Consider the following 25,371-nt stretch of genomic DNA (forward strand, 5'->3'; position numbering starts at 1 on the left):
AAGAGAAAATCTCCAGGAACTGGTTTGATTATGGCATTTAATCACTTTTACAAGAAGAAAGTACTAGATGATAGAGGTCTTGAATGTAGGAAAGGAAGATGTGATTTAAAATATATTAAAATATTTTAAAAAAGGAAAAAAAAATCAAACTACCCAAAAAGATAATCAGAGGAAAAAGAATCAGAAGCAAAACAGCAAAATACAGTTCCAACAGGTTGCAATGACCATTCTTAGGAATTATTAAATTACTCCAGAAGCTATGGATTTGCCTCCTCAGGATCATTCCAACTGCTTCAGTGAAATACAAGGCACTTGGGTCCAGAGAAGGTTCACTGGAAATAAGAAACAGGCCAAGAACAGCCTCAATTCTTTTCATGGTCTTAAATGTTTTATAAATACGTAATTTCCATCTTACATCTGCTTTTCTAATAATAAAAAGTTACGCTTAAAAACTGAGCCAAAATGATTACAAAATAATACCTAGGCTGTAGGTCACCCATGTGTAGGACAGTGCACCTGTAATTCTGCTTGCCTGACACACAACAGCCCAGACAGACTATGTGATGATACTTCTCATTATGTAATAATTTACTATTCCTTCTCCACAAGATTTCTCCATTTTTCCTTATCTATTTCTGGTTTGTTGGTTTTTGTTTCTTTCCTGCAGATGAACTGATGAAAGTGGTACATGCATATAGCACTCCAGACTTCAGCAAAATAAAAATAATAAAAAAAATTTACCTGTTTAAAATGAAAAGTGCAAATAATGATACCTAAGCAAATAAACATGGTTGTGGTTTTATTTTTGAAACCAAAACCATTCAGTCAAGCTATGAATGTCAGTGTTTTAATAAATTGTCAGAGCTAAGCATAGTATTTTACAGGGAAATGATGAAACCTTAGAGCACAAAATAACTACTCAGTGCCTAGAAGAAACAGATCACTACACACATTTTTTCTTAGGAAATTTCAGTCATTTTCCACTGTTGCCTTTGATTCTAGCATTTATCTGGTTCAGAAGAATCAAGTAGGTATACTCAGATGGATCACTGATCTCACAAAGTATGGAAATTCTCATTTTGGGATTCTTGCACTAAAAATGGATTGCAGAGGTAATTTTTGCAGAGGTAATCTTGCACATATAACGCATACTAATTGAGAATTAGAAGTAAATCCAGTAAGTGCACCCAGTTATTCTTTCCTAGGCACAAGAAAGCTGCTTATTGCTCTGACTCAAGTGAGCATGAGATTTTGTTCATATTACTCAACCATTACATTAGTGCTAACTTACCTGTTATATAACAAGAATACCTATTATATAAACATAGCATTCAAGAGATTACACAACACAAAAGGCAAATCAGCACAAGGAGACCACTTATAAGCACAGCATCTCAATGATTTCTAATGTAATAAAAAGTAACTGAGGACTGAAAAGACCTCCCTTTGTAGGATTCTTTCCACTAGAAAACTGAGGTCATGCTGAAAGCAGTTCATAGCAACAATTTCTCAAAAAATTGCTATACTTCTCCTAAATGAAATGAAACACTCTTATTTTAATAAAAATAATTGATGCTTCTCCAGGAAGATAGTAGTGCTTCAGGTAAGACAAATTACCTCGTATCTTAAAACTTCTTCTAACAGCTACTTCAAACAAATATAAATCTGCCTATATAATATGCCCTATGATATACAAACATAAATGGCAAATTTGTATATTTTTCGTAGAAACTACAAAAGATACCAGAAGTCAGTTCTATTAATTCACCAGCAAGTACATATTTTGTCATTTTAGTATCATCATCACTCGACTTTCAGAGACTTACTAAAAATATTGTCATTGACAATAATATGACATTGTGTTCATCTTCAAAGCATTATTTTCAAGATTGTTCTAATATCAATATATTAATATGCAAGAGACACAAGCAGATTCCTAATGCATTTTTACAGAAGCCATCAAAATTTGCAGTGGAAATATTTATGATTTACTGATTACAATCTCTCTGTGTTGGTATAGCTGTAGCTCTGTATCTTCTACCACTTCGGCATTTAACAGGTGCTGAGAGCACAGTAAACTACTGTGTAAACAGCCAAGAGCCACATAATGACCACACTCAGAACTTTGCTTTATCTGTCCTGTGCACATCTCAGAAGGCCTTTGAGTACAGAGCACTGTAGCCCAGTGCAGCTGCCTTATTTAGGCATGGGTGTGTCCAGAACTCTGACCTACTCTGACCTTCATGGTTATGCACAGAAAACAACAGTAATTGTTTCCAGAAAATACCAGATTACCACCAAACATGGTATGTCTCATCTGTCAGTGTGTCCTACAAAAATCTTTTCCTACTTACATCTAGTGCAGAAAATAGCCAAAACTCGTGCAAAAATTCCACCTAAGACACCTACAAAGCTCTCTTAAGTCTGTCCTGTTCCCAGCAGAATAACCAAGCTCACATTTTTTAATCATTCTGCAGAGAGGTTCGTTCACTCTCCAGTGTTCTCTGGGTGTGATCTCTGCATTAAAAACAAGTATTTTTTTAACACCTGGCCCCAGCACTCTGCTAAAGACAGAAAATCTGCAAGTTGATATTATGATTTAAAGAGAAGTTTCAATACTTTATATTCAAAAATTGATTTTTCATTCGCTGCATTCTGCCCTATAGCACTGCTTTATTACATGTTCCTCTACACTTTAGTTCATGCTCCTGCTCACATCTGTTGGGAATAAACAGAAAGAAAACTTCTTTCTACTTCACACATGTGGCTATACACAGTTATCACTATCCATCCTTGGGTTTGGACTACTTCACACATGTGGCTATACACAGTTATCACTATCCATCCTTGGGTTTGGACTGTGATTTTTGACATTATGTCAAAAGAACACATGCCTGTTTGTTTATTTTTCTCCTTGTGAATTGCTTGCTCTTGGTTTCAATATTCACACAGGGAAGAAGGGTTTAAAAGTACATCTCCTCTTACTCTGGTACCACATCTTCTCTCAGATATGCTTTTCATTCTCTTGGAACAAATTCTCACTGGCAGAACACACTCTGGATCATCCATGGGACTGCTCCCAGACTTCATTTCCCAAATACCAGTTTCAGTCTGGCATTTCATGGGACTGACTACTCTGTATTACTTTAGATGCCTGAGGCATCCCCATAAATATCAGAGGCATGCTTATCTCCTGCCAGCTTTCTTGAGAGATGATTAACACCTTATGATTAACACCTCTTTCTCTTTTGCCTGTTTAACTCCTATGCCTACAGCCACTCTTCCTCAAAAATCTACAGGATTTGAGCTAGAGCACAGCATTCAAACAAACACTATAACATATATATGGAACATTCAATTACAGCATAAAAAATCAAATCAATTGCACTGCAGGGAACATTAATTACACTACTATGATTTATCTGTAAATAACTACTTTCTAATAAAAAAATTAAGTAATTCCTATTAGGAATAATCCTTCATCTTCCAGACTGCTATTTCTTGTCCACCAAGGCTCAATAATATTTTATCATTAGCCTAAAGGTCTGTTACAGCATGTTTTAGCTCAGGGCACACACAACAGCTTCATTATTTCCAGACACAAACAGCATATATCCAAGTCATTTTAAGACCTTTTTACAGTCTCACCCAATATAGTCAGGAATGCTCAGAAAGCTTATTTGGTCAGAGCAAGTGATCAAGCTTTACATGACACATTATGAGAGTCTCGAATTAAAACACCCTTGTAACTCTGGACTGACTCATAGCACATTGAAATTGTGAATTTACAACTCTGGCAAGCTTCAGTGGACACTGCAAGTGCTTACAATTTCCAAAAAAACATTCCTGTAGCAAAGGAGGAAAATTCAATACAACCATGCTATAAGCACGTGACAGTCATGAAACCTGCGGTACCATAGGAATAAAGTGCTATTTTGCAAGATGAAGAAAGGTGAATATTTAATAACTTACCCCTTCTGCTTTTTCTTCTGTGTTAGCCAGCATTTCCTGGAGGGCTCGTACTGACAGAGACTGCTCCAGCACAAAGGTGCAGATGGACAAATCAGGTGGAACATTCTAGGTAAAAGAGAGCCATGAGATCACATCAGTAACACATTTCCTGAGTGGCACCTTCCAGTGGCTCTATTTTTCCTCACTATCCATGGATCAGAAAGATCTAGTTCATCTCTCAGGCTATGAAATCCAGCCACATACTGGGCTGCAGCAGTTAAGTTTTAGCCAGTAAAGGGAAGCAGGGCTCTGCTCAGCATGTGCAAGCTGATACCTGGGGTCCCCTCTAGAAAAGAAAGAAACTCTCAATAAAAGAAGAAATCAATGAATTTCATCAAGTTCAGCAGAGGGTTGCCATAAATGTCAGGGCTAGTGCACTCCCCCTGTATCTGTGGAGAAGAGGAGAGGGATCTTGCGATTCTCTTTAAAAAATCTAACGTTGATTACAGGGGAATAGAGGCAGACTCTTCTTGGATGTGCTCCTTGAACAGAATGGGAGCAGCAATGCAAAGTGTACAAAGAAAATCTGAGAATAAAATTGGGAGTGGAAAGGCTCCTAAGCAAAGTAATGACAGGTCTGCTTAGACATTAGCACATGGAACATATGTCCCAGACATTAGGCTCAGACTGTGAGGAACACCAAATTCAGTCTTTAGACTACTGATATTTAGCCAGACCTCATCCTTATCGTGAAGGTGGAGATGAATTTTCATAGCAGAAATACTGGACACCGAGTATCAAGGCTAAGCCAGCAGCTTTACAGCCTTGCACAGCGCTATACTTCACCACAAGCTGCTCTAACTGGGATAAAACTGAAGAATCTTCCAAAAATTATTATTTAACTTGTCATGCTTGAAAAAAATATCATTGAACTATCAAAAAGTTAGTTTTCCAGACTATCATAAAAATTCATATAAAATTGAAAAAGGTTTGTAACAGCAATGCCTAAGTTACAAAGTAGCAAAGTAAAATTAGATTTTATGTGGGGATCTTTTCTTCTGTTAATAGAACATGCAACTCCTACACACCTTTACTTGCCTCCAGAAATTCCTTCATATTCCTTCTTTATTTTCTTTTCATGTTAGTTGCATATTTTAGTTTAGGAACACTTTTATTGACTGTTGGAATTCAGTTTTTTACACAATGAATGCTTCTGCTGCTAAAGCCGTAAAATTGCACATATACTCAAAGTGTACATTGTATACAAAGTGAAGAGGCGACTTCCAAGGCCTCTTAAGGTAGTTCCAAAATCTTTTTTTTTTTTCCTCCAAAAATTAGTTTACTCAGAATATCTCACACTCTTACAAGCTTATTATATTGTGGTTCATTCCTACTAAATACAGCAATTTAGGTCTAATATGTAATAGATCTTTCATTATTTTCCAATACTTATATTTCATTAATGAAAAATGAAATTAATGGAAAATTGTACTTTAAATTTAAGTTTTAGCCAGATGAGAAAGGTTTTAATAGCATCTTCTTTTGCAATGGGTTTTGACTGACTTATGCAATGATACTTAGGCATGGAATATTTTTCAGCCAACTCCTTCAGTATAAGGTCTCTAATTATTTGTCAGTTTCTCATAGCTAGTCAGACACTACAACAGTCCTTTTCATGCTAAGACTAGGCCAACAAACAACCAATTAGATTGTCTTCAGAGCAGCCTTGTAATGTAAGTACTATGCCAAGCCCTTGTGTTACAAAGTAGGAAAGAGAGCACTCAAAGACCTCAGGCTGCAAGGTGCTGCTTCTACTCAGTTAATATAAGGGGAGTTTTATAGCCTAGAAAGCCTCACAGCCTGACAGTGCACCTCACCCTCCATTCTGTCCAGTGAAGGCTGACAAACAAGAGTACAACAAAAGAGAAAAAATGTTCCGTATACTGTGCTCAGAAATGGGCCAAGGCTACCTTTTCTGCGTCTGTAAGCAAAGTCTCCTTAACAATATTCCCATTGTTATTACTGTTATTTAAAGCAGCATTTTTGCTAGCAGAACATGTCTCACACATACAATTTTGGAGACATCAATTTTTTTACTATTGAACCTACCCCACAGGTAATATACTTTCCAATACCAAAAATCCTGCATCATTCCAAACACTGATCAAACCAACATAACTAGGACCCTTCTCCATCCATTTCATTCTCCCTTATCTTCAAGACAGCCATGAGCACTTCCTTTCCTACCCATTAAAAATGAAGTATGAAGTCCCAATGAACATTTTTTAGCTGTTCTCATTGCAGGTGAGTAAGGCACACTTTTTGCTTCTAGGGAGTGAAAAAGGAGAATTGTATGAGATAATTTTGATTTAATTAAGTGAAAGTACTGTGTTCTTACAGTCTAGCAAAATGTTAGAGCCAGGGTTTTTTTCATGAGGCAAAAGGAAGAGCACATTATCCCACTTCATCTTCGTTGCATGAATGCCTGGGTACTTGGTGGCCCTCAGGGAGAAATGTTCTTCCCTTAAGGGTTGAGGAAAGATGCACCTACTGATGCTTGCAGTGAGATGTGAATTAGACCTTTCTCTCTGGCAGCTCCTCACCCAGCTCTGCTCTACTGAAGATCCAACGAGCATGACTGCATCACTCCCAGCACGTACAACAATCAAAGCATGGAAGAACATGGGGCAGATGCAGACCTGCCAATGTATTTACCTCAGGTACAGCTCTGCTCATCCCTACGCACTTTATATCAGTGCTGATGCTTTTAACACTGAGGATTTAAAGGATGAGGCTTTGGGCCTTAGACACAGACTGAAGGTTCCTCTCTTGAATAGCTCCTCCAAAAATAATAAATCCAAGTAATTTTAAAACTCCCACTTAAGTATAACAAAAATTATTCACAGTGTCTTCTCCATCTCTTCAAAGCATAAAATAAAAATGAGGAAAGAAAAACAGAGTCTTTGCCAGACCTCTGACTATCTACCTTATTGTCTCTCATATTATCTCACACACAGACAGATGATGGTGTATGAAAAATAAAGGTGTTCTATGGCAGCCTAACATTCTCTACTGAAAGATATCTTTATACAAAGTACATAGATTTTAGTACCCAGCCTGGAGAACAACTGCATATTCTAGTGGCTGCAAGGAAAACCTGCAGCAATTAGTTTTCAACATCAGGTTTTTTTCAGGACAGGTGAAATGTGTTGGCAGGTATTTATTTCAGTGACTGCTGTGCTAGATTATGAACACACTATTAAATAATAAATAATTTTAAAGCAAATATTTTGCTACATGTCTAACAACCCACCAATGCACTTTTAATAAACACCAAAACTATCAGGTTTAACTAATTAAATGGTAATAATACATCTCTATTTTGATAACAGAACACAAACTACAACCCCAAAAACTCATCATCTCAAAAGCAGAGGTCTCATCAGATATAAATAACCATATTGGCAATCTTCAACCTTCTTTTCCACCAATTTTCATCATATATATATTTTCTGCAGTAACTTTTTAAATGAAGACATAGCAAATTAATTTATATTCCAAAGAGGGAGGCTGGTTTGTTCTGTGATAGAGCGTACAATGTTGGACAATCCAGGGAATCTGTATAACTTCAGTTCATATGATCAGTGGAAAAATCTGATAAGGAATGGCAGTATGCAATGCAATTTATTTTCAGCTTATTTCTGACACATTTGTAAAATCGTACTTTAGTGAGTTTGAATATAAAATATACTACTCAGAATAGTAGTAACTCCAGTTTATCTGAGTATTAATTAAAGCATTACTGATTTGGCTGCCAGTTCATATTTAGATTTGCCCTCTTGTCAATTTTTCTTCCTAGAAAATCTACTAAGTCATAATTACAGCCCTCTATGCAAGCAGTTTGATTTTTAAAAAGTTATTACACAAATAAATAGAAATCGTATATTGCATTTCAAAAGGAGATTCAGTACGTCTAGGAGAAAAACAATAAATTATTAAGTTTTTCTATTGTTCCTTCATCATGGCTTGTAAGACTCCAATCAGCAAAATTAAACAAGTTAAAATAAATGTAACGGTCATCTGGAATTTTTAAGGCATATCCATTACTGAAGTAGTTACTGGATTATTTAGAAAACTGGTGGATCCCTTATGCTTCCTGTTATTTTAAACTACATTTATTGTGTACACTAGTTTTCTGTAGTAATATTTGCATATTAAACTACACTTTACTCTGTGGGAGGCAGATTTGCAAATTAGATAATCATACCCTTTATTAAAAAGGTGTTTTGAGTAAAGCTTTTGAAATATATGTAAAAATAACCCTAACTGTATTCCAACCCACAGGTGAATCATGGGTACTGGATGTAATCATTATGCTCAATTTCATTTTCTAGAGAATTTCTGTTTACACAGTCCAATGAAAGCAAGAGGCTGAGATGCAAAACTCTGTTTTTGTCATTACTCTGACAATCACACAGTGTTAACAAGCCACTGTAATGTACAACCTGCTCATATAATATGTTGCGTATAATCTTGTGAATGTAAACTGAACATTATCTGCCTCTCATAAATTATTAGTACAAGACTGAAGGATAATAAATTGCATCAGCAAACAACATTCTCTCTCTAAGAATAAGCAGCTTTATCTCAGTTTTACTTCTCTTCCTAGATTTTTGCAAGCTTCTTAGTTATTTTCCTAATTTTTTTGTTATTCTTCTAGCCAAATTCTCAATTAAGTGGACTTGCAGGTATTTTAGTTTTTAACCATATACAGACTATTCACACTGTAGTGCCTAAACAAGCACCTAATTAAGCAGCCTGATGTAAAAAGTGAGATGTGGGTGTTCATAACTTTTTTTAATGCTAGCACATTTACTAGATGCCTACAGATGCCTAACTTTGAGAATCCAAGTAGGAGGACTTAGAAAATTAATTTTAGTACAGAATTTAAGCAAAATATCTGTAGTCCAATTTGTGGGAGTAGCCTGAAAGAAACTGAACCCATCAGCTATTTTCAAGTTACGTTTAAATTTATACATCTCTGTCTTTCTGGCAGCCCTTTCTATTTAAATGAAATTCTGTCTGGTGACAGTGATGAAACACACTCACTATTACCAAGAGAAAACTTCTATTTCTAGGACTCTACACAGAAGGCCTAGCTTTCCCTTTTTTCAAGCTTGTCATCAAAACAATGGACCCAGTACAGAAATATATGTGTCTGACAACAAGTCCGTCAGGCAAAGAGAATGAACCATATTCATCAAATCCCAAAGCAGAAAAGACAGAGGATGAATTATGAGCCTTACAGATTCCGTTCTGTAGAGAGGAGTGTCAAGTAACAATGTCCTCTCCCTGGAATTCCTCCAGGAAAGTGTCAAGCTCCCATGTGTTTACCATGGGCAGACTGTGAAGATTGCCTGGACACCTCCTACACGAAGTTTGCTATCAGCTGACTATTTCAGTCTGAAAACATCACTTTCTGTATTTTATAGGACATTCCATCCCAAGCAATTGTTTCCCTCAAAAGCAGAGAAATTCTCAGCATTCAAAACTTTTTATGTTACTATACCTAAAACTTGTAATGCCCTCGCGTTTCTGGAAGAGCAGTTTAACAAGGGAGTGGCTTTTTGTCACAAGTAGCTTTTCACTTTTTGTAGGAAAAACTTCAAAAATCCTAACATGTTCTAATTCCTGAAAAATGTCATTTTCACATAGTGTAAAGTTTCTTGTTAACATTTGAAAGCTCAAGAGAGTCCTTTTTCCACAGGAAAACTGTTCCAGGAGATAAAAGAAACTGACAGGAGGATAAAATCAGAGCAAGATCTAGAATTGGAAAAAAAAAAAAAAAAAAAAGGAAAAAGGAGACAAACACAGGGAAAACCAGTTAGTGGTGGAACTAAGGTCAGACACAAATACATTGCAATCATTCCCTTTTCAAACCTTAAAACACAAGCCAGCTCCATGTCCTCAGTGGTTCTCTTGAATTGTGTTGGTTGCCTATGGTGATCTCCTTGTTAATCTGACCTAAACAAGACACTGTTTTAATTTTTTTAAAAATACTCTCTCTGGTCACATATCTAAAGCTTCTCCATCTTGTCCAGATCTCTAAGTGCAGAAGTCTCCCATAAGTGAAGCATTAGATATGATAAAACCAGCAGTGGATAAAACCTTGACACACTGAGCATACTTTCTGTTCATACTTCCAACATTCTTCCAGTATTCAGACAGTAGTCCTCATCTGATTACAAGGAGTTACTAGTTTTTATCCTCCATGACTCTGCACAGCAGTGAAGACAAAAATCCTTCCCCACTTTAGTTTTTAGACAGTGAAACGTCATCTGCTGGTCACTGTGCAGCAGAGCTCATAGGCAAAAAAAATTGTGTGTGCCTGAAACTCAATCTGTACAAACTTGAAGGTGTAGAAGGAAAAAGCTTCTTGCAGTTTTGCCTTCTCACAATCTCCTTTAAAAATCCATAAGAAAACTACTTCTGCTTAAGATGCTCTTACTTAAGTACATTACAGTATTTTCCTTTATGCTGAAAACAGTTTCAAAGTTTCATCTTACAATTTTTCAGTTTTTGCTCTTTGGAAATAGCTTTGATCCTGAAATCTGTCAAAGGTCTTGAGGCCATTATTAACAGAGCAGACTATCTTAATCACTTGGAAGCTGTAATTCCTGGTACAGTATTTACTTTCTGTATAGATTAAGGGCTGCATACATTCCATCTTTAAATGGATAAGAGGCTTTTTCCTCTTATCCTCCATCTCTTCCCTCTAGTCTTCTTTCTAACCTAAGGACATAAGTCCTTATCTACATATCTAACGTATCTACATTACTGAGATCTGTTTCCTTTTTATCTCCTTTTTGAAAATTTAAAACTCTTAGAGACAGATAAAAGTAATATGAGGTAAGGAGCCATACAACTACACTGCAACATTGATGGATAAATTTGGTCAATCAGCTCAACCCCCATCACAACATTTGCTGCTGCAGCCAGAAGCTTGGATGAACATTAATTAATAGTGTATCACCCTAATGCAGTGAAAATGTGTTAATTTTTAAGGCAATTAGGAAAATTTCACACTGATTAATAAAATAAGAAAAACTCGTAAGATCAACAGTGCTACAGAGGGTCTAGGCACACGTCCAAATTAACAAAGCATGGTTTGTTTATCTTCATATTAATCCTGAAAATTCTATCTTATTATGCTAATCTTATGTGTATTATTCAAAACTTTAATGTTCCCTTTCATTTTTAGAGATTATGTTGCCTTTGTAGCTACTGCAATGAGAAATGGAAAAATCTCTGATATTATCAGTTGGGAAGGTACTGTTGCTTTAGAACCTGGAAGGAAGCAGTTACCCTTTGATTCTTGCAGCATCAGAAAGATCACCTTTATAAAATACTATTTTGTCCCTCTCTGAAAAACATAGCAGATACCCAAAAGGAAAATCTTCCTAATCTCTGGCCAGATTTAATATAAACCATCCACATTACAACAATCTTATTTCTAAGTAGCAACCCTCTAACCTTTCGGGATCAAACAAATAGGGCAGACATGCGCATGATATTTCATGCCTGTAATAAGTGACACGGCCTGACCTGTGTCAGCGGAATTTCTTGCCTCTGCATAATATTTAATAGGCCATTATTGGCTGAAATTCTCTCACTGTTAAATTTATCCCATATCTGAAATCTTCACAGTAGAATTTTCACACATAAAAATGACATCCAAATAAACACAAACACTAATCCTTCCAGAATACCAACTCTTATGGGCAATTTATCTACGTTGCAGTAAACATGAAACACTATGTCTAAGAAAAGTAAAGTCTGCTTATTTTTCTCATAAATTATCGACTCAAAAACATAACAGACATTGAATTTTAACTTTTAAGCATTTTGTCGTAAGTTTTCAACTATTATATTTTCCATTGTATGTTGCTGAAATCAGTGTTCAACCTGTGTACCTAAGAAAATCAAATATTGTTGAATGGGGCCCTGGGAGTTTATGCTCTGAGTCACGCCTGACTTGCCCTTAAATGAAGGAAAGAAGATGCATCATCAGCTCCCTCCTGGGCAAGACAGTTTAAAATTATGTTTTAAAAAATTACATTACCTTAAAAGATATATACATCCACCTCTGTAATGTAAAGCAAATCAATCAGAATCTTATGTTGAAAGTTTTTCAGTACAAAAAATAAAAATAAAAATCTGTATTTAATAATGAAGTTCTTGTCATTCAAGAAAAACTCTAGCAGATAATTTGGGTCAGGGACAGAAGAATTCGAAGAGTCCTAAAAGCAAGGACTGCCTGCCAGGAAACTTTCCAGGGATTTAAGGACTTACACTGACAAGGTTCCACTGCTGATAAGAAGTGCAATAATACTTCCAGGCATAAATATTTGTCTGAAAAAAAAGCTCACTATGTATACCTAGAAACTGTGGCTAATCTATCCATGTCTAAGTATATAAAGCCCCTGCTTGCCTGGGCATGGCACTACATTTAAACATCCACTGTTTGATGTGAAAAATAAACACTTGTTTTAGTATACACCCCTATTAACTACAAAATCAAAAAAATAATTGCAAGAGTAATTTGTTGTTAATATTCAAGTGTTGTTCTTTCTTGGTCTACGGTGTCCAAATATTTCTACTAAGCTGTTAAGATAAAACCAACTGCTGCTTTAAATAATTCTTTGCTTATCATTCAGTAACACACAGAACAAAAAGCTTCCACAAAGTACTGTCTAGACAGAAATACCCACACGCATTTCCCACCTGCCTCAGAAGTGAATTATGCAAGAGGCAAAAATGCAAGAGGCTTAAAAATTCAGAGATGGTAAACTCAGTCTCAAGGACCTAAACAACCTGTGGAGTTTTTCTTGCTACCCTTGAATATATGTTCATGGGGGAGTATGATGAGGAGGAAATATAACAAGTTCATAGGTATCACCCCTACATGAGACTATGGTATTCATTTAGATCATTGACCAACCTGGAGTTTCCTCCTTTAGCACAGTCAAGAGCTTCCTTTTCAAAATCTCACATTCTGACATCAGATAATAAGTTAATAGCTACAGACCTTTGCAGAACTCTGTTTGGCACAAGCATATATACTTTTCTAGATGGTTCTAATCTTAATTTGCCAGTACCTCAACTTTCAACTAACCAGGTAAAGATGGTGCCTACTCAGGTCCCTGTCCATGCTGGGGTTTAAAATAACCTTTCAAATGTCTGGTATTGGTTTATTTTCTAAAAAATAGGGCAAAAAGAAATCCACATTCTTGTAAGTTCTTCAAAATAACAAAATTCTTTTAAATTATTTCTTCTAAGAAATTCTGCTTTTCTATAGACACAAAAAAATCCTAGCAAGAATTATGCAGACAGTTATGTGCATCACCTCCATGACAAATTAGCCACAAGCATGCAAAATAAAAAGTAATTATTTTGCCACTTTGAGGTAATGAAGACTTACACAGTCATTAATCTATATGCATTTTTTCAAATGTATCAGCCCAAAGAGGCCTAATTTATTGTTAGTGTACTTCGGACCAAATCAAATATCAAATATGGCACTCAAAGCCTATTAAGCTTTATTTTTACAACACTTAATCAAACTAGGCATGTTTCTTATTTAAAAATAAGACCTTACTGAAATTTGACTCAATTTCTATAGGCCTTTTTATTTGCTAAAACTCAGTCAACATACATACACTAGAAAGAAAATTCTGTATTACAGGGCCTTCTAATTTATTAGAATGCTTTCAAATACTTTCTTGGAAAGTTGATTCATATTTCATATTGCACTGAGCAGAACATTTGTTTGCTTTCTGGAACCCCTGTCCAACCTGCTCATGCAAGTCCTGTGCTAGCCCTGTTTCTCTTTCCCTCACAGTAATCAAAATGTCACAGAGTTTTGCAATTTTCCTTCATATAGAAATAGCTTGTCCCTGCTGTTTCTTTTAAAGATCAATACATACCTTGGCTGTTCAAAGCATCTTAAAGTGTCAAAACTAATTCATCCAACATTATCTAAAGCCATTTGAGCGACTGTTCATTTTGATTCCCATTTCTGTCAATTGTTGCTGTATCGCCAGCTGTAAACATTGTACTGTCCAAATATAACTAGTCAATACCCAGAGAAACATCAAGAAAAACTGAAATTCCTAACTCCCCGTTATCATTAAAAGACATTTAGATGTGGGATAGAAGTAGAGTTTGCAGTATTGTTAAGTGAAGATTGTATCAGATGTTTGATCAGCCCAGTGACATTGGTTTCTTGTTCTTTTTTAATCGCATGTAAAAAGTCAGAGCTCATGAATAGGCAACGTTGTTGTGGATGGTATCTTCATAAATATGTCACGACAAGAGCACAAATAACTGTAAGATGGAAAAACTTCCCGCTCCTAAGTACATTCTTTATATCCAGCAGGGAAGAAACAGAGAATTTGGAAGGTGTTAAAGCTCAAAAACGCTGATTAGCATTATTCACATATGCATGTCCACCTCTATTATCTGTTTTCAAACAAACGGCAAACATTCAGCAATTATTCAAAAATAATTAAACACTCAGGAAAAAAAGTCTGAACTGTGATCTTGGGCATTAATGCATAATCTTTAAGAGCATAATGACTTTTTTTACCATCTGTCCCCTGGTTTTTTTTAACGCAAAATAAAGCAACTGTTCTTTTGTTTTTGAAACCAGAAAAAGTTTTTCTTGTATTTGTATACAGTAACCTAACAGTCAGCCCTAGGAAAGTTACTAGAACAACTTGCATTTTGGTTTCAAACACAGGGTCACAAAGCATACATCTTCAAACTCAAAACTATTTCCACTTGCCCAAATTTTCTCATCCAATTTATAAACTAACACTCTTAATTTAATGTTGAAAATACTCTTGTTATGATAGCAAGTTTACAAGCATTCCCTCAGCTGCTACAAAAGCACAGATAATCTTCCTTTTTTTTCAAGGGGAAGTAACCAGGAGGTAAAGTGTAAGATCTTGAAAATCACAACCCAAAAGGTCTATGTTTTAAAAAGTCTTAAGAAATAAACAAAAAATACTGGATACTCTTTTTTTCCATTTTGTTTCATATATGATCAGTATTAGATACTGCAAATAAACACAGATTCACTCATTAATAGGCCACATTTCTTTGCCCTAATTTCTGAGAGCGCATTGGGCTAGGATTATTCATAGGAGTCTGCTGGACCAGATTTAGTTCTTAAAAATACTGAGTACAAAGTAATAATACCATGCATTGAAGTGCTAAGAAGGGGTACAAAGCTAATTTGAAACTGCTGTTTTGGACAAACATTCATCTAAAAGGCTTAAAAATAAGCATTTATACATTTATGTGTTCTTAGCTTGAAACACAGATTTAAGAATGTTTTTCAGTTTCAGATGTGCAGCTATATATCAGTTTAATTAAAATTCAAATGACTGCTTTGTAACTACTCTGCATGTACTAATGAAGTACATTTCACCCTAAACCCTTCAGAGAAAATATTTAAAATGCTGAGCTCCAGGGGACTTGGCAGAACATGCCAACTTTGTAACCTTGTGATGTTCAGTTTCCCAGGGCAAGGCAGCAAGCCTGAAGCTTCTGGGGTTGTGCTTGAACTGAAAAGCCAGAAGCTCTAACTTGCATCAGACATGAATGTACCCAAATAAGAACTTCTACCTCAAAATAATTTGCATTTCCTCTGTATACCACTTATTTATCTTTCAAGGACTTTCTTACTGTATTTTATTACAGTTAGTGTATTTGGTGAAGACAAGTAACCTGACTGCAATCCTTGACACACAGTCCCAAGATTATTAAGGAGTCCCAAGACTTGTATGCTAAACAGGGAAAAGACAAACCCAACTACCAAAACCCATCAACTGTGTGCTTGGATAAGGGCACTGCTTTGAACAGACTGTTCAAAATGCAAATAGATAAACCAAACATAAAATGATAGCAACTTGCCTTTTTACTAGAAACTGTACTAACAATATTAGGACTCAGAAAATAAATCACAGCAAACTGGCAGGTTTTTAGAATCCTCTAGAAACTTAAAAAATCAATTAGAGGACTGTACACCACACAAAGCTGACTTTATACAATCACTGTGTTACAGCCATATCTCAGACAATATTATTTATCATAATATCTGCTTCTTTTTAATCTTTAAGTAATGAGATGCCTAAACAGTTAGTGGGATATATAGTTATAAAGGAAAATTGATTTAATGGGATTTTTCAGGTTTTTCTTCACTTATTTTAGACCAGAAGTGGAATTCCTCCATCTGTTTTACAAAAAACGCCACGCAAGTACAAACAAACAAACACCGATAACAAAACAATACAAGAAAAAACCTACAAAAACGAACATGAAAAAACACCCTAAACAGCCACATCATATATGGGTTTGTAAAAATTTAGGGTTTGTTGGTTTTTAACACATATTTGGATCATGAAGAAAGTTGCAAACCACATATTTGACTGGAGAAATTACAACTCATGTTTTGTTCATTAAATTTCATAAATTATATAACTTTGGATTAAGTTTCTTGAATGGATGGCTTATGTTACTAATAGCATGAAACAATTCATTAATATTAAAAAAATGAGATTTTGAAATTTTTCTTGCATTGTTTAGTTGACAGCAGACATGATACATTGATACATGTACTATTCTTTCATTCAGTACCATTGCTTGGAGTATTATCATCAACTAAACTCACCTACAAAATTATTTTGATTCTGTCTTTCAGCTTTTGTCACTGTATGTTCAAGTTACATGTCATGAACTCTACCAGCATATTTAGGAATTCAGAACTTTCCTTTGGAGGTTTTTCCCCGGGTGCCTTAGCGATTACAGTGTTACATTTTTTGTAAAACACATTTTGACAAGAAAATACCAAGTACACAACACATTTAAAGTCTTATAATAAAACTCCATGGGTTCTAAATAACTAGTATTAAGCATTCAGGGTTATCCCCAAAATAGACCAGAGAACTGGCCTATAAAAACGTATTATTTTTAATAATAATAAGTGAGCATGATTTCCCATTCATGACTGTTCACTTTGGAGACAGGAAGAGCTTTAAATTCGTATTTTATAGCAAATAATGCCTTATTAAGCTAAAACTCAATGTATATCTCTGGCAAAACTAGCTTTTATGACAAGTATTTCTTTAAGATCAGAAATAGTCCATTCCTGTGTGAATTTAAAATTTCAAATATCTGCTTCAACAGGAGATATAATGAAAAATGAAAATAGTAAGGTTTCACACATTGGATCTATTATTATTACACCATTTAGTCTGTGGTGACCTGCTTGATGTCACACATTTTATTTCCCTTTTAAAAACTATCTGAGTTACAGAAGATAGTACAAATACACTAAACTATATTTTTATGCCTATGAACAATGCCCACAATTTTCAGCTGATATAAAGCCACATTTCTGTTGCTGCTTTACAGCCATGGAGATCTGACAGTGTTTTTCATAGTCCAAATGTTTAACATTCATTTTAAATTATTCACTTTCCATCTCAACAAATATTTATGTTGGTTTCTGGGACTAAGTGCAAGGATCACAATAAGGTCTGAGAGATATAACTACCAATTTGCATTTGGGCTCAAAATTTATACAATACTTACAAGAAGTAAAAACTGAATTGGATATACATAAATAATAAAGATAATATTTAAAAATTTGTAAATCCTGTGCTGCATAAAACTACATACAGTGTTGTGGAACACCCTGTCCTTATTTACATTACTCCTACAGAGCATTTTACTGGGAAAGAATGACTCACTGAACAAAATCCTGTCTGATCTACACCTATGAAGACCTCATCTACCTGTGTCTAATTTATGTATGTCAAGTAGGCCAAGTAATATGTAACTATTCATAAATTCTCTTAATTTAAATAATTAAAATCAACAGTTTTAGTCAAAGCCTGCTAAATGGAGTCCACTGAACATAAGATTACATAAGATTCAGTGCCATCTTTACCATTAAATGGGAATATTCATTTTGGCAACATGACACAAATGCACTTAAAATGGACCTAGAAGTGCAGCTACAAAGCCCTGACAAAATTTTTGACTTATTTTAAAAGGATAAGGTGGAAACACATGTACAGAAATGAACCACAGAAATTACATTGAAAAAAAAAAATCCAACCAACTACCTTACTAAATGACATTCACAGAATGACCCAATGTAAACACAAGCAAAAAACACTGATCTAATTTCTCAGAGTGAATAAATTTTTTAAAAATTCACTATTTCATTATGTCAGTAACTGCTCACAAAGCATCTACTTGCATCCATATGTGCTTTTTTTATCTATTTGGATTTACACAGTCAAAAACTGTGCACAACGCAGATACTGTTTATCAGCTCTCAGAAAGAGTTTCAGACTCAGTCTCTCTGGAGACATATTATTTGTCTTAGCCACTGAGAATATTTTTGCTGTAAAAGAGAAAAAAAGAAGGCAACCCTTGCCTTCAGATCTTACACCCTGGAAGACAAATAGAAAAAAGAGTTTTTCTCCCAGAGGCAGTCAGGGTACAGGAGTTCAGGCCAATGTCACCATTCAGGATGACACCCTTCTCCAGACACATCCATGCAGAATTTGACTGCTGGCTTGGAAACAGCTTGCATAAATACTAAAGAATCATACTTTCATGTAGCTTTGTCTATGCCAGGTATACCCTTCTCCACTCCTCCCCCATTCCCCTCTTCCCTTAGCCAAACATAGCCACCTATCCAGATCCTGCCAATTCATCTGACCAAAAAAAGGGCAAAGATAAAAATCAAATTATTTGTATTTGTCAGCACAGTATGTCAGTCTTACCATCAGGCTTTATTTTCTACTCCTTTATGCAACAGTAGCATCTAGGGGCCAACAAACAATGGAGCATCACTGACATACTCTGGATAATGGAGTTAGAATTCCCAACCAACTGGCTTGCACCAGGTCCAGCACCAAATCTGAAGAACCTTTCTGCTCTGATACAGAAGAGACTCTTCAAAAGCAAAATGGAAAATAAGTTATCAAAATATTACTTCCATGTGAAATACCCCCTTAACTTTACAAATAGAATTATTATCAGTTTCTGGACTCTGCTCACAGCACTGTAACTTATTATGTATAAAAAGTTCAAACCATAGGATCACACACTGCATTCTTCAAGAAGTTGAAGGGGGAAAAAAAAAACCCACAAAAACCAACTTGGGAGGCCTTTTTAGGCCTTCAAAAACCCTCATTATATTATCCTCCCTTCTCTCAAGTCAAAATTACAGAGATTTCCAGAGGGGAAAAAAGCCCAACACATAGCTTTTATCAGTACTTTTTAATGATGCAAAGTCCATACCTCAGGACATAATGAAATTAATTAATTTACCACCTGCCATAAAAACAGGAAAAAAACCCCAAACCCTTATGCCATTTAGAAAAGCATAACTCAGCTTTCAGTGCTCTCCTGCGCTGTGGTTCACAAGGGATCCATACCACCTTTGTAACTGACCCAGAGCTGAGTATTTTTCATTCTGCACTATGGAAAGGAGTAGTTTTCAGAAGCTGTTAAAAAACAGCTCCACCTTGTTTGCTTTTCAGCAATCCATGCATTATTTAAGTCAAAAGAAAAATTACTTCACCAGCAGACAACATAATCTTTTAATGAATGGACTTCCTCATATTCTGTTTATATACAGAAAGCAACAACTAACGTTCACATGTAAAGAAATAGGTCTAACTTATACTGTGATAAGTTAATCTCTGTTTTGATAAAAGGGATGGTCTTCCACACAAGGAATGAATTTAGAAGCACAGCAAAAAATGATGAAAGAAAATTACCTACAGACGATTGCCAAAAAGGACATTTACAGGTCTGCTGGTTTTGGCTGAGGCAATTTTCTGCCCAGTGGCTGGTACAGGGCTGTGTTTTGGGTTTGTGCTGAACACGGGGTTGATAATACAGAGATGTTTTTGTTGTTGCTGAGCAGGGCTTGCATAGAGCCAAGGCCTCTTCTGCTTTCTCACTTTTACCCTTCTGATTCTCTCCCTGACCCCACCCCTTATCCCAAGGGAGTGAGCAAGCAGCTCTGTGGGGCTTGGCTGCTGGCTGGAGTTAAACCACAACAATGAGACTCTTGCCTTTTTTTTCTGACAGCCATCCCTCATTTTCTTCTTCCTACTTACGAAATAAAAACTCATGCTATAGATTTGATAAAATCTTCTAAAGAAATAATTGCATGAGATAAGGAAAGTAAGCAATTTACATTTTGTCCTCAGCACATCGTCTTTGCGTTTTGCTATTCTTGTTGCTGCAACTTTTTCAATGTTAAAGATTTTTGATGGTTTATAAATCTAATATTGTTATACACTTGACACTTACAACCTATTCCTAGAACAAGATCTTTGTTCTAGGATTGAACAAAGATCTGCTTTGAAATTGGAAGAAATTGAAATAGAAATATTATTCTTGAGCTACTACCCTCCTACAGAAGAGGTAGTCACACGTTTATCTTGGGCAAACCTGTATGTTTTATATTCAGGACTGTCTCCTATTAATAAAATTATGCAGAATTTAGACCTGATGTCTTCCTTATCTGTTATCTTACTCTTCAAGATATGGGGTCAATTTGAGCAATTTGCAGCTTTGCACTAAGTCAAGACCTTTTCTGCTCCTCAAGCCCCTCCACCAGCAAGCAGGCCGGGGGTGACAAGGAGCTGTGGGGGAATACAGCTGAACAGCTGACTCCAGCAAACCCAAGGGATATTCCAGACCACACAACGTCATGCTCAGTGTTCAGAGCAGGGGGGGGATGAAAAAGGAAGCAGGGAGTCTTCAGAATAACAGCATTTGTCTTAGCAAGCCACCATGATGCATGATGAAGCCTTGTTCTCCTCAGGATGAACACCTGCCTGCTCATGGGAACAGGTGAATGAACTCCTTGTTTACTTTGCCCTGTACATTCATCTTGTGCCTTATCTCCCACTGTTATTGCTGTACAGAGATAAGTGTCAATAGTCAGTAGTTACCAAATTATTCTATCAATATATATCTTCACTTTGACCACTGTTTAAGTCGTGTGAATTATTTAGTGATCCTGGGGCAGGAAAGTGCACGCGAAGAAGTTGTGCTAATAAAATGTCAGCTACATGTCCTCACATCCTGAAAGATACTGGAGAAAAGCACAGGATAGTAACAAGCATTCTCAAAAATGTAAGTCCAGGATGATAGCTGAAGTCTATTACTTGTGCTTGCCTATTACTGGTGCTTGGGTTTGCATCCTATCCTTGATCCCTGCCTGTAAATCAGATGCCACTCTACTGTTTGCATTAAAGTGCATCACAGTCCCACTCTAACTGGAAACAGCCTCTAAGACATGCATAGAATTTTTTTAACAGGCTCAAGAACTCTGCTGGAACTATTTTCAAATTATCATATACCTCTCTGTATATTTCTATGTTCCTCCTTATATAACATAATAGTAACATGCAATAGGTACAGGCATTAGGAGTAAAAACATTTTTATTTACTCTTATTTATAGTCATCTTTGCATTAAGAATTTGGTAATTTCATGGCTCCCTCAGTATTTATATCTATGAATGACTTCAGAGGAGTTCATCCTAGCAACTGTCAGCCCTTAAAAATTAAAACACAGATGAGCTGCTTGGGCTTTCTTTTGTTTGCTTTTTTTACCCCCAAGCTCATGAAAACTGAGCAAAATACAGATTGCTTCATAAAACAAGGAGAAAAATCAGCATCAGCAAACAAGCATACCAAACTGATATGAAGCCTACACTATATTCCTGCAAGACAGGAATATTCAGGAGTTTTATATGGAGAGAGAGAGACTGCAGATTTAATATCCAAACTTACTGAATGATAACAAATTCATTAAATAGATCTTTCAGACCTCACAGGCAACTAGCACTACAACTTCTATCCTAGCACATTTTTATTGTTAAAAAGATTCATTTAAAACAGAGCAGCATGAATTACTTCATCAAGATCACTGCTATTATAATGAATCATTAATATCCTAGTGAAAAATTTATTATTATGAATAATGCATTCAAAATGATGAGACAGAAAATGAAGCATTACTCTGTGAAGTATCAGAGAAAATCAAAGTGATGTTATGAAAGCTGGCAAGATAACCATCATTTTTTGTTCTAAATCTTTCTAGATGTCTTTCCAGATGATTTGCCTTTATTATATTTTCTTATTTAATATTTATATTTCAACTAAAGAAAAAACAAATACGTTAAACAACATTCTTCCCTTTCTATTAATAAAATGCCCAAGTATATCCATTACTTTGTCCATAAAACAAGTTCTGCCCACAGGAGGCCCATTTTCGTCTTCATAACATTTATTTGAGCATATGTGATTGTGAAACAAAATCCTTCCTTTGCAATAAACAGTGAAGTTATTTTTTCAAACCACTCTATCTACTGCACATATACCAGCATTAGAGAAGGCTTAGATAAAATGTGTTAGATGAGGTCATTTTGATACTTGCACTATGCTCAGATAGGGAATCAGGTCTCAAAGTAATAATCATTTCAATATAAATGCCACACAACTTACCATAAATAGAATAATTGCTCTCTTTTCTGTGGAGTTAGAATCAGAGAAATCAACTTATCTTTTGAGTTGCAGTACACAAAAGTTGCTCTGGCTTACTACAACTGATTTCAGACCAGCAAAATAACAAGCGTATTATTTGGGGTGGACTTCTATAGCTAACTAGTTTTAAAGTAAACCCAAAACAGAAAACATTACACCAGAGTCCAGCCAAAGGACAAAGGAACAATTAAACTTTGAATGGGCATTAAATATTCCTTATATAAGTGACAGATTTGATTTGTCCCTTCTCCTTGACAGATTTGTATATATTAAACCAAAACAAGCAATGCTACAACTATTCTTGCTTCGTGACATGAAATGACAATTACAACACTCAGTGGGGTACCTTAGAATTAGATGTGGATTCCAAAAAGCAAAGCCTGTTGCCAAATCCTTCTGCAGCAAGACACAATTTCTGTTGCTCCTTGTGAACAGTTGCAGTGCATTGTAGAACCACTTCATCATCCTACCAAAACAAAAAAAGCAAAAAGAGAGTTAGTTTTAAGAGAATTATGTTTCTGACCCAACAAGACCTATGGAAGCTTTTAGAAAATCACTGCTAAATGCACAAACTTAAGTCCCTGAACACAAGCAGAATCAAACCTCAGCATATTTTTTATTTTGAATTGTAAATGTGGGCAAATCAATTAAAATAATTATAGTAACTGCATACGTGCTCTTTCTGTTTGCCTGTCAAGGTAATAAAAGTCAAAGAAGGAGTTTTATTTTAACTACACACAAAGTAAACAGGAATTAGTATTTCTTTCATAGGTCTTTTCATACAATGCAAATAAGTAGAAAAGCTTGAAATCAATTAATTGATGGGTACCATATACATTTCAGTTAATCTGTTTGTGTATATACTGCACATATTCTAGATAGTGCAAGTGCATAGAAGATTGTAAAGAAATAAGTAAACAAAAGAGAAAAAAATTTCCTCTCTTCAGAGCCACTCTGTCTATACAGTTCATAACTTAGGGTTTTTGCAGTAAGTTGGAAAGTAATCTTTGTATAATCTTGTGTAATTTAATTAATAAAGGGTTTTTCTTCCAATGAGCTAGTGTCTAATCACTGCTGCTCCTGGTAAAAGCTGTGGAGAGAACTACCCACAGGTTCTTAAGAGAAGGAGGTGTGGTGGCTTGCTGAGACTTCTGAGAGCAAGCAAGACTTTGTGATAGAAGATAATAAAAGTATGATGACTAAGCAGAGTGCTGAATCTTATCACAGAAAGTACTACCACTATCTTATACCGAGTTTAATAGACTTTTATGAACTTGTCAATTAAGTGCTCTGTGCTTATCCTAATGTGCAAGCATATAAAGAGATTTTATATCAGGAAATACTCAGAATTAAAAGGGAAAATGAGTTATTGGGAAAGCTGTCCCATAGCTCTGCTCAGTATTTCAGAGAAAGGCGGGTGTAGGACAAGGAGGAACCAATGATATCTTGCACCCAGTAAAGCAAACACTGCGTTCCTTAGTCCTTAACATGTATTAACTAAAATTTTACAGGACTAAATCTGTGTAGTAATAGTTAAAGATCATATTAACAAGCCCCCAAAAACAGAGGCAGAGATCACAGTTCTTCTAAGTAACACGATTAGCAGCTGGAGAATCTCTGTAGATATATGGTTCAAGTTAAAGAAAGAAAATTTTGTTGCAATGAGTCTATTTTCTAGCAAAGATTTTCTGTTTTAGAATAGAAAAAATAGCATACCCGTATGCATTCTGCCAATACATTTATGATTTTCCAACAATAAATTTCAAATGAATGACTATGAAGAGGCCATATTTAACACTGTAAATAAAATTCAATAAGTAAAACAACAAAACTACAAGATGAAGCATGCAACTGGAAGCAGAACAGGCTGAGACTACAAAAATGCATGCATTAAAGTAGGAATGTTTACGAAAAAGAAGCTAATCTTAAGGGCAGCTTGCTACAGAAGGACATTCAGAAAAGTTCATCAAATTAAATAAACACCTGAATTCAAATTGAACTGAATGATTTGAAGCCACCTGTAAACATCCTGAATTAAGCTAGTTTTCATTTGGTTCCGTTTACTTTACTCAAACAATTAAACTAGCTTAAATTGAAGTGTATCTCAATCTGAGAAGAACAGGAGCTTACAGAGAGCTTAATCGGACACTTGAAAAAATTAATTCCTGTTACCCTATTTTAATTGTCCCCATATGGAAAAGGTAAGTATAGGTAAAGCAATTTTCCTTGTGTACCTGCCACAATGCCCATGCTGCAATTCACAGTCAATTATAGAGGTGAAAAGTAATAACTGCTTCCAGTCAAGCATTAAAACCAAAAAACGTAACACATGCATATGTTACTGGTGAGGTTCACACTGTAAAATCATAGTTAACAAAGAAAAATCCCTGAAGGCCAATATCAAGGATAGAAAAGACCACACATAGAGACCTAACAGCTTTGCTGTGTACTCTGTAAAAGTAACATCATCTATTAAAACCCATAGCATTGGCAGGGAAGACCAAGTGGTTGGTTGTGCTTATTTTTCAAGCATTAAATTACTATTTCCTAATCTCAACTACACTTGATTCAAATAAAGTTTCTTTTCAGGTTAAAAACAGTGGTGTTATATTGAAGCTATATAATTACATTTTCCTTCTTTCTCTTCCTAGCCCTTCTTCCTTGAAGGTTCCTTGAAGTAACCACCCCAGCAGAATAGAAATTTCAGTGACCCTGTCATCATTGTGCTAGAGTTGTCTCCAAAAAAGGGTTGCTAAAGGAAATTCCAA

At 35.5% G+C, this 25,371-nt stretch overlaps 1 protein-coding gene across 4 annotated transcripts in view; it reads right to left on the reverse strand.

The window, feature by feature from the left end:
- Positions 1 to 25,371, reverse strand: part of RYR2 (ryanodine receptor 2) — a 383,162-nt gene that overhangs the window by 262,396 nt on the left and 95,395 nt on the right. For all 4 annotated transcript variants that reach the window (XM_058834705.1, XM_058834704.1, XM_058834703.1 and 1 more), the window contains exons 2-3: positions 22,950 to 23,069; positions 3,973 to 4,077 (exon numbers count right to left, since the gene is read on the reverse strand). In XM_058834705.1, the coding sequence (XP_058690688.1) occupies positions 3,973 to 4,077; positions 22,950 to 23,069 (225 nt within the window). The remainder of the gene's footprint in view (positions 1 to 3,972; positions 4,078 to 22,949; positions 23,070 to 25,371) is intronic.

This window comes from Poecile atricapillus, chromosome 3 (genome assembly GCF_030490865.1).
Source record: "Poecile atricapillus isolate bPoeAtr1 chromosome 3, bPoeAtr1.hap1, whole genome shotgun sequence".
Taxonomy (NCBI): domain Eukaryota; kingdom Metazoa; phylum Chordata; class Aves; order Passeriformes; family Paridae; genus Poecile; species Poecile atricapillus.